This window comes from Paramisgurnus dabryanus, chromosome 1 (assembly GCF_030506205.2).
Source record: "Paramisgurnus dabryanus chromosome 1, PD_genome_1.1, whole genome shotgun sequence".
NCBI classification, from domain to species: Eukaryota; Metazoa; Chordata; class Actinopteri; order Cypriniformes; family Cobitidae; genus Paramisgurnus; species Paramisgurnus dabryanus.
In genome coordinates, this window is record NC_133337.1 from 58,393,733 (window position 1) to 58,404,491 (window position 10,759).

A 10,759-nucleotide genomic window follows, 5' to 3' on the forward strand; every position below is an offset into this window, starting at 1 on the left:
ATTTGATATGTTATCTATATTCTACTGTGAATAACATACAAGTTTATGAGATTTGTAAATTAGTCCATTCCTTTTTTACTCACAATTTCTACTGTGTCCCAACTTTTTCTATTTTGGGGTTGTAATCTTCTTACCACTCATCTCCTGCGATGAAATATTACATTGGAATGTGCTATTTTTCATCTAGCAGAATATTCAAGCTGCTCTTTTCCAAACAATGAATGAACTGGTTTAGACATTCTGAAAAATATTTATTTTGTGCTCTAGAAAAAAGTCATATAGGCTTGGTGCATGAGTAATGGAGTATTGATGACAGATTTCTTTTTTTTTGTGGTTTAGCCCTTTAATAATAAAATATTAATTGGCACAGACATCGAAAATCTGTTCAAAATGACAGGTTCAATATCTTTATCCCAGAATAAATTATACCACCTGGGATTACTGAAAATCTGATTATGAGAAATTTGATTCACCTAGTAATCCTGAGATCCAGCCCAAGTATTAAAAACATTCATTACCTCATAATTACATTTAATAAATAAGCAAACATTTTAGATTTAATTAAAAGCATGGATATGTATTCAATTGTGTTGCTGTAATAAACAAAAACATGAACGCTTGTACATTGATAGTCTGTATAAAAAGAAAGTATATGCATATTTCTGCAAAACAGCTATAGTTCATTTTTTTAACTACTCACTGCTCAATTTTGTTTAAATATTTAAATGTACCAAAAGCATATATACAAGAGTAAATACATAAGCTGAACTTCATGAGCTGTTAATACCATAAAATGAAATGCAGAGAAAATCTGAATTCTGTTCCTAAAATCTAAAGTCTGTTTGTAATATCTTGAAATTTTGGTCATGTAAAAAAGTAAGTCCTGGTCCAGGAATGTGTCCAGTGCTGCTAATATCTGCGCATTCTCTCATCATCAAACCGATAATATGGGTTTTGAGCGCCTCTTCCGCCATTTTCCACATTCTTTATCCTGGAGTACAGTGGAGGATCTGGATTCTTGTACATCACGTCATCGTCATCATTATCATAATGATTGTACTGCAAATAAAACATACAGAAGTGTTTCTCTCGATTCACAATTATGGATATTAAATCCAATAGATCATATCTCTTTATCATCTTCTTTGACATTACCAATAATCAAGCCAACAACTACAAATACACAAACACACTTCAACATTCAGCCCTATGGGGTTTTAGCTGTGATCTTACTGCTTTGTTCTCTAGCTGATCTTTGCTCACCAGTGCCTGAGTGCTCCCAGTATTGGTCATCTCCAAATTTGTAGTATGCCAATCTGAATTAGGATTGGCTCGGGGGATCCTGGGAACTCCCGCAGGTTTAGACATTTCCACATTACCATGTGGGCTCAAATCTTTTTTAGACGGGGAGCTTTCTTTTGGTTTGCTACAAAAACATGTGCATACACAAATATATGCGTTATATATCCAAAGAAAGCTTGTGTATTTGAATCTCATTAATAAGATATGTGTAATAGACTTTTACCTGCTTTTCACGACTAGCAGGGTCACAAAAATTATGATCGACACGCCGAACCCAATGGAAACCACAACCACGATCAAAAGATAAGCTGTAATGAGAATATGCATTACATGCTGACGCATACACAATTCCTGCAACTCCAAGAACAATGGAAACTGAGATACTGATATAAAGGTATAAATTAAAGATATAAAGAGTTATCAGTTATCAGCACCAACTTACGATTGTTGCAGTTAAATCCAGAAAAGCCAAAAGGACACCTGAAATAAACCAAACAACTCTTAGTGATGCTGCTCTACTGCTTTAACAGCATGGTGTGTGTTTGACTCCAAATCACCAATATGCTTACATTAGTTTTCTGGTTATGATAAAGTGAGAAGTTGTTAAATTGCTTTCTCTCTGATGTGATTTTGGCTGGAATTGGGGGGATTCAGGGGAAATGAGTCCAGGGAATTAATTTCAATGGGGAAAGAGTTTCAGTTCAAAATGTTCAATGGGGAATGGAGTTTCAGTTCAAAATGTTACTTTTCAAAATTTAACTTTTATTCAAGTAACAGCCTCCACATGCTATGCTAATTTCATACCTAAATACAGAAGGATTTCTGCATCTATGACTTAAAAATATAAAATATGTCCCATACTAGGGTCCTCCCAGTGAATCTCTATCATTTTAGCCACTATAGACCCTTTTACAGCTCATGTGATCAAATAGCCTGCGCGAGCATTTGGGCAACAGAAGTGGTGTTATTCCCCATTGGTTCTAACGTGTTAGCAACTTAGAAAGTTTATTAAAATGGTTTCCCAGCATCAAACTGTCTGGTTGTTGCGTTTGGTTGCACAAATACAATATACTAATATACGTATATATGTATCTGGCAACTTGTGAAAAATGTTGATGAAGTCTACTTTTTAAAATAACTTTCTTTGTTTGTGTTGCTTCACTGTTGATACTTACCATACTTCTGTTGCCTAAATGCTCGCACATACGCTGCCAGGTTTTCATTCTGTACAAACAGTAAAAGGGTCTATAGGTGTTACCTATTCAGGTTGATTCATTAGTTTAGATGCTAAAGGGACGATATTTAATGTTGTCATGTCATTTTTTTATTACACTAATTTTTGGCATACTTGATTCTTTGATTCATGCCGGGGTCCTAATTACCCTGTTGGGGTTTAACCTGCGATAACATTCGGATGGATATACATTATCCCTTAATTATGTTGGGATCAACATGGGAAGTACACCCTTTAATAAAATTAGTGGGTTTATTAATTGATTAATTTGATAATGTATCATCATATATAAAATCACTAAAGTGTTTATGATTACTTTGATTTATGTGTTTTTTTGGACTCCTATATAAGATAATAACATTATTTGTGTTTAACTGAGGAAAGGAAGTGATATAAATTTGTGATAGCATAATATGAGTAAATTATGAGAGAAGTTTAATATTTGGGAGAACTGTTTCATTAAATTCACAGGGCCTGGGATTACATGGGCCTAAAGATTGGGGTACCACAGAGGACCTTTGTGGGCTCACCAAGCAATGACAAAACATTTAAAAGTATTCACATGTGCAAAGACATCTTTTTAACACAAACTATACAGTTCTTAAAATGTATACATTTTTCATGAAATAATATTTCGCGCAAGATTTAAATGTAAGGAATCACTTGAAAAACATGTCATGATGCGTTTGCTTACTTTTCACATTTTTTTGAATCAACTGCTTTTTCCCCTTCAGGACAAGCTGTACAAAGACAGAAACATCAGCGCAAAATTAATCAGTATGAATGTGTGTACATTACAGTAAGCACAACACCAAGGACACAAAAATAATGTTAGACGACACTTACAAATGCACAACTGAGTTGTGAATTCGGATTTGATATACCCATCTCTGCAAGTGCACACTGGAATTCCAGCACCACTATCACAGTCTGTGGTGGTACTAATATCACAGTATCCAATTACACAGACAGACTTTTCTGTGAATTGAGTAAAAGGTCAATGTTTTAAAAAGTTGCTACTTTTTATTATCTGAAAAAAGTGAAAATGTGAAAGTAAGCAGTAAAACAGGTGGAAAATCTTGGGTACATACCATTGAATGATTCAAAATCTTTTAAATTACGAATTGAACTGCTAACTGTCTCTGTTGTGGCACTGGATGAAACCTGATAGAAATTCTGCACCTCTGCAACTATACTGCCTTCACTGTAAAAAAAAATATATGTTAGATTTGCTCAAAATATGTAAGCACAATGTTTTATAAGTAGATTCAACCTGAGGAGATTTTAATTTAAAATAACAAAAAAAACTGAAATAATAATTGAGTTCACTTAACCTTTTTTATATATAAAAAAAATATGTAACACCAGTTCAACTAATAATGCTCATGAAGACTGTACTCAGATTAAACATTTGATTGAACTTGCAAATTATATAAAAAAAAGAAGTACTTAAAAACTTCATGACTGCTTTTATGGCAGTCATTTAATGGACTTGCTTTACCACAGAAATACACCGCAAAATGCATTTATGATGTGGGTCTGACTCTTCATTATTGTGGAAATATAATTTGTTGATCAGTGGCGGCCGGTGACTTCTCTTCCAAGTGGTGCAAAATCAAAGTATGTGTTCAGAGTGTCGTGTGTTGCTCATTATTTCAAAATATGTGTTGGTTGCGTCATGTGAACCAGGTGCATCATGCATCTTGGCAAATATAGGCCTGCTTGCACACACATTAAAAGAGTTTATGACAAAAGAGATGCTCGTGTTCACAAAATACTTGACAGACACTTATTTAACACTAAACTCTGATTACACATGAGATTAAGCCTTATATTATGTTCTGGGTCAACTTGACCCATTTAGATTTTTAAGCTGTCGGACGTTAGGATATCCTGATATGTTTCGAAGTGTATCCGCAAATAATTTTGTAACAATTTTGATGTTCGCTGATCAATTTGACCCACATTTTCTTTTGTTCCTAAGCAACTGTACAGATCCAAATTAAATATGTGTTTCCAGTGTATGTTGCTATATTGGTGTTTTACTATTCTGAAATGGGGGACTTTTCCAGACACAGATGGTAGTAAGCTATCATTTCTATTTAAAATGTATATTATTAAACAGTGTTTTCAAAATATGTGTTTGTTGCGTCATGTAAACCATGTGCATTCACGTGTTTTGTCAAAATAAGTGCCTGCTGCACACGCGTCAAAACCGTTTACGATAAAAGAGACGCTCATGTTCACAAAATACACGCAAGAAACCCCCTTATCATTAAACTCTGATCACGCATGAGATTATGCGAGTATCTGGCAAACACCAGCATCTCTTTTATCATAAACCCTTTAGACGCATCTGCAGCAGACACTTGTAAACAGTAAACAGTGATTTTGTTTTGTTCAGGAACAAAAGATGAGCCTGTTTAGGACAAGAAAAGCCTAATTTAAATTCACAGCAATATATTTAGGGTGTTTTAAACATACATATGTTCAATAAAAACTTTAAATGTTAAACGTTAAAACAGTTTATTTTCAACATTTGTTAAAAACAAACATGTTAAAAATTTTGGTTAAATGCATTTTACAAATACGTTTTGATATTAAGTGTTTGTAATATATGTCAAATACCGATAATAAAATGGTCCTGTTCATAGCTAATTCCTTCTTGCTTTTCATCATGTGATATTTAGGGAATTGCATTGAATCCAATTAGGGTCAATTTGACCCGCTCCATCAAAATCGTCACAAAAAAATCGAGCACAATATAAGGGTTAAGCAAGTTCCTGGCAAATGTGAGTGTCTCTTTTATCCCTTTCGACGCATGTGCAGCAGGCTCGTGTTTTGACATGATGAGCAACATGCATGATGGGCTAAATACATGTTGTGGCGAGCTTCGCATTATACGCCCTCGAAAAAGAAGTCACCGGCCGCCAATGGTGTTGATTACAGTCCATGTTTACCACAGCAAATAATGATCACCTGAACAGTGACTACACAGAAAACTATCATTTACGACAAAAAAACAAAAACAAATTAACGACTATTTAAATGCCCCATTAGTTCTTATTGTTTGAAAAAACATGAATAATCTAAATATTCAGGCATGAGAGCAAATGAGTAATCCTCACAGCATTTTTACTGATTATTTTAAGTTAATTTCAACTGAAATTGTTTTTGACGGGATTTGTTTTCCAAACTACGTTTGAGTTTCAACATGTCCCCCACTATGTCTGTGATTTTATGTACCGATTCAGACGGGACTGAAATTCTCAGCCTATTCCAGAGATGGGAGTGTCTTTTTCATGAGTTTGGGCATTGCAGAAGATCACGTGCTCTGGATACGCGTGTTTGTAATTTTGATATTTTGTTTAAATGTAAAATTATTACAGGACTTGTAATTTATTATCAAAATTGTAAAAACTACAAATCCTACTATAGCATGCATGTTTTAATGGCTGCTTATAATAAACACAAAGAAATCATGATTAATAACAATTAATCTTACATGACACTGACAGTGGAAAGTCTTAACACTGTATGAGAATTATTTTATTCCGCCGAATGGAAAAAAAACATCCATATCTGAATAAATGAGATGCAGGAAGTACAAAATACCCACATTAGTAAGACCTTACGGCCTGATCGCGTTGGCCAAAACATAAAAATATGCGTTTTCAAAAGATATTGCTGGAAAACACAGACATTCGCATTCGGACTGAATTAAATTTCTCAAAGGACTTTTTTCGGCGAAAAAAAGTAGGCAAATTGCTCTGGAAGTTTTACAGCGGTCATCAGAGCTGATTCGGACGGGATTAAAAACACAGAGAACCTCTGAGAAGCAAGATTTTCTCAGAGGTCCCCCTGTAAAACTAATCCCGTTCCGAATAGTTGTTGAGACATTTAATCACTTCATACAGTGTTGTCTGTATAAGTGAAAAATAGATGAAAAATGTATGTTTATAATACTTTCAATAAAACATCTATTAAATGCATAAATGTAAATATAAAACAAAAACGTATATACCTGTAAGTAAAATAGTCAAACAGCAATAAGGAACAATGATTAGAGGGACTCACCTCAAACTCAGAACTATGGAACGAATGTAGCCATCGCCTTTGAGAACCTCTCTGAGCTATATTTCAGTTATGAATAAAGAAAGCGACAACATCAACTATTACCTATGCAAACAATTTGACATTCCTACATCCTTTACAAAGTAGAAGAAACAGATAACCTCTATTGACCAGCTGGGAATGAATCCCTTAAAAGATCAAAGACAATTTTGTCCCTTACCTCATTCTGTATATCTTCAGCTGTTTTTTTAAACACAGCAGATGCCTTGTCCTCCATTCCTTTATCAAACTCTCTGTTCAAACTTAAAGTACCAGGAAAAACCTTTGCTAAAAAAAAAATAAGTGCATATAATAGAGTATAGTGTATATATGAGTATATAATATCAAGGCCCCCACTGACACCAAATCTATATTAGTTTGACAAAACAATCCGCACTGACGTATTAATAACTAATAGGTAGACTGGTAATACCTTCAGTACAGCCTGTGGTGTTATCGTAAACCAGCCCAAGCCGACAGACACAAACATAATCACCCCCAGACCGCTCTTCGCAGATTCCATTTCCAATACATGGATTTGAAGAGCAGGCTCCTTAACAATCAAAAAAACAATATGATTATGCAAAGAGGACATCTGTACTGTAAAAACTTTTCAAGGTTGATTTGTAGTTTCTTTAACTTATATGTAATTATACACAAAATACACAAGCTTCAATAAATACAATCAGTTCATAAAATATAAGGCTACAGTATTTTCATCTGAAAATTAAATAACCCAATGTAGGGTTTAGAAATGAACTGATGTACATTTTTAAGGTACGTAAACACATTTAAGGAACAAAACGCATTTGCTAGAAAGAAACTAATCTTTGTAGTGCATTTTCATTTCCGACAACAGCAAGGTTGTGAATGCAAGTTGTACAGTGTTTTCAATAAAAAAAAACAAATCAAAACCAATTTTAGTCTGTCCCTCATAACTTTTGTTTTTATTTGGCTCAAAATTTAATAGAGCATCTCCCCTTACTAAGGTTAATTTTCCTGTTCTTGAGTCATCACAATGATGTACAAATGACATGTACTGCATGTACATTTTTAAGTCTGCTGGTGGGGTTTTTGATTATGGGGTAGGGAGTACCATTTGCTGTTGTATTTGCAGGCCCGGTAGTGGTGGGAGGCCCGGTCGTGGTGGGAGGCCCTGTTGTGGTGGGAGGCCCGGTAGTGGTGCTAGGCCCGGTCGTGGTGGGAGGCCCTGTTGTGGTGGGAGGCCCTGTTGTGGTGGGAGGCCTGGTCGTGGTGCCAGGCCCGGTATTGGTGCCAGGCCCGGTCGTGGTGCTAGGCCCGGTCGTGGTGCTAGGCCCGGCCGTGGAGGGAGGCCCTGTTGTGGTGGGAGGCCCGGTGGTGGTGCTAGGCCCGGTCGTGGTGGGAGGCCCTGTTGTGGTGGGAGGCCCTGTTGTGGTGGGAGGCCTGGTCGTGGTGCCAGGCCCGGTATTGGTGCCAGGCCCGGTCGTGGTGCTAGGCCCGGTCGTGGTGCTAGGCCCGGCCGTGGAGGGAGGCCCTGTTGTGGTGGGAGGCCCGGTGGTGGTGGCAGGCCCAGTAGGGGTGCCAGGCCCGGTAGTGGTGCTAGGCCCGGTCGTGGTGGGAGGCCCTGTTGTGGTGGGAGGCCTGGTCATGGTTCCAGGCCCGGTGGTGGTGGCAGGCCCAGTAGTGGTGGCAGGCCCGGTAGTGGTGGCAGGCCCGGTAGTGGTAGCAGGCCCAGTAGTGGTGGGAATTTCGGAAACGGTCGTGGCTGCAGGCGGGGTTATAATAATAAAATGTCAATATTTCTTTACACAAAAAATAAAGACAAAATTATTGAAGAATGTGGATAAGAGCAACATCAGCATGCTGTACAATTCTATCACACAGCTGAGGAAAATTCCCACTACCAAATCTGAACAAACAAAACATCTAACATGTTTTGTCTTAACCAGTCCATCCTGACTTTTAAATCTCTTACCAAAAATGTGTATTCCTTGTCACCAAAGTATTGATAATATTACGGGTACAGCTAAACAATGATGCTCCAGCAATTTAGTAGCCAATAATTTATAATTGCTTTTAATATAAAGTCGACTGAGTGACACTGTGTTGCAGAATAAGGAGACCAAATAAAGAGACATGATTATGTGTAGATGTTATTAGGAGATGTATATAATCTCAATGATGGTGTGCCTTTTTGTTATGCCTCAAAAAAAATATTATTATTTTATTATTTTAAGTCAGTTAAGTTCCAGCGTTTAGGGCCAGAATTTTTTTTATTTGTTTACGAAAATGTTTTGCAAACTGATATGACTATTGAGTCATAACAGTTGGCAATACTCGTTCATAGGTCAATAAAGCAAAAAAGTTAAGGACTTTGAAAGCAATAAAAGTTAAACATGATGTTTCATGAAGAAGACAAAGTTCATAATTGTACTCTTCCGCTTACAAGGTTAACTAACGCATTAAATAAGCCTGTCATAAAACATGACTTATCAAAACTGTTGTCGAAACGTGGGGTAATTCAACCAGTTTAGGTAACAAATTAGATTTCTTTGAAACCAAAATAGTTAATTGCTGATACATTTTCAAGGTTTGTTTTAGGGTAAATGTAATGCACTACACTTTAATGTTATCTAAAGATTCAATACCTAAAATATTTTTGAAAGCACTTGTTATTTCACTTGTAAATAGCGCTTTGAATAAAGTGACATAATTATAAAGCACAGGAGTGTTTGGTAATGTTTAAAAATAAGTCAAATATACTTTGGGTTTAAAACAAGAATAACATTTCTCCACCCTTGTCTGTAAATAAATAACAACAAAATGAACATCTTTAAAAATATAGATAAATAACAAGCTATCAATAAAAATTGAGCGCTTTAACGTAACTGTAAAGGTTATTATCTCACGATCTTTTGATGAACAGACAGGTGTGATCTGTGAATTCTTAAAAAAAAAAAAAAATGTATAAACCCTATCATATGATAGCCTACATCACTTTAGCATTTTCTCTTATCACTTATTTAACTGCAATTCACAACTAAAACATTAACAATCAATCAGATTAAATATGAGTGTAAGATATTTGTCATAAAATGTAGTAAATAACAATTTAGACTCAAGAACGACAAGTAATGTAAGTTACTTTGTTTCGTACAGTTTTAAGATGGCATTAAATGCTCAATAAGTACAGAGAAACACTTACACTCCGATGCAGCCACCAAGCAAAATGTCAAAATGATTGTAAGTGGGGCACGCATTTTCAGATAGTCCTTTGGTTAATTTAAAAGTAGAAAATAAAAAATAGCGTGATTGTGAAACGTTATTGTTTCACACTGCCCTCTGTCTGATTCAAGCTCGCTGCGAAAGCCTCATAATAACGCTAAGTGACGTTACACATACAAAGCCACGCCTCCCGGAAACCTAAACAGGTGAGTTAGAAAAAACTGAAGACGTTAATACTGAATACAATTATATTATTTTATTATAATTTTTTTATTTTTTAAATATATGTATACTTCTTAAATATCAACATTTAGAGGTGCTGCGATAAAAATAATACATAGTTTACGTATCATTTTTTAAAAGTTCATTTCATTGAGTTTCCAAAACACTTTTTCAGATGATTGATTGACCTGACTGGATCTGATAAGGCTTATTTAAAAAGTATTTTACGCCTAGGGATTCATTTTGGGACCTTTGATACCAAATTCGTCTGGCAGTTAAAAATAAATTGCACATGATGACTCATTCATTCCACTAACCATTAATCTGCTATGGTCAGTAAGTCATTAGCAAAACAATAAAAGAAGCCACAGTTATGAGACCATAATTACGATAACTTAAACTTCTTTGGTCAAATATCACATTGCACCAATATGGGAGCAAAAATAACTAGTGCAGTAATATGGACACAGTATAAACTGGTCAGCACTGGAGACAACATTATTGCTTTGTTATAAAGCCAATATTCTTTATGGATTGGATACTGAATATCGATAAAGTGTACACTTAAAATAAATAAAGACATAAAAGATCTAGCTTTCAAATAAAGCCATACAACAGCTTGAGGCACAAATGGGCAGAAATCATAAAGACTTGTGGTTTATTCATCTTGGTCAACTTAAT

General features: G+C 35.6%; 1 protein-coding gene across 2 annotated transcripts; it reads right to left on the reverse strand.

The window, feature by feature from the left end:
• Positions 1-319: 319 nt before the first annotated feature.
• muc13b (mucin 13b, cell surface associated) lies at positions 320-9,976 on the reverse strand. 2 transcript variants are annotated; one of them, XM_065242617.2, is made up of 12 exons: positions 9,837-9,976; positions 7,746-8,396; positions 7,083-7,202; positions 6,831-6,937; positions 6,614-6,669; positions 3,628-3,740; positions 3,383-3,514; positions 3,231-3,276; positions 1,745-1,782; positions 1,526-1,610; positions 1,264-1,426; positions 320-1,059 (listed from the first exon to the last, which is right to left on the reverse strand). In XM_065242617.2, exons 1-12 carry the CDS (start codon positions 9,889-9,891, stop codon positions 910-912), a joined length of 1,716 nt encoding a protein of 571 aa, XP_065098689.1. In that variant the 5' UTR covers positions 9,892-9,976; the 3' UTR covers positions 320-909. The 2 variants fall into 2 exon arrangements, with proteins under 2 accessions (XP_065098689.1, XP_065098688.1); XM_065242616.2 differs by having other exon boundaries at positions 1,234-1,426.
• Positions 9,977-10,759: the final 783 nt, after the last annotated feature.

What these genes read in the sequence shown, in the direction of transcription:
- muc13b (XM_065242616.2), bottom strand. Translation starts at nt 9,891, where the DNA reads ATGCGTGCCCCACTTACAATCATTTTGACATTTTGCTTGGTGGCTGCA. An exon ending in AGATTTTGAATCATTCAATG is followed by an intron (nt 3,515 to 3,627) that starts GTATGTACCCAA and finishes CTCAATTCACAG; the next exon opens with AAAAGTCTGTCTGTGTAATT. An exon ending in CTGCTAGTCGTGAAAAGCAG is followed by an intron (nt 1,427 to 1,525) that starts GTAAAAGTCTAT and finishes ATGTTTTTGTAG; the next exon opens with CAAACCAAAAGAAAGCTCCC.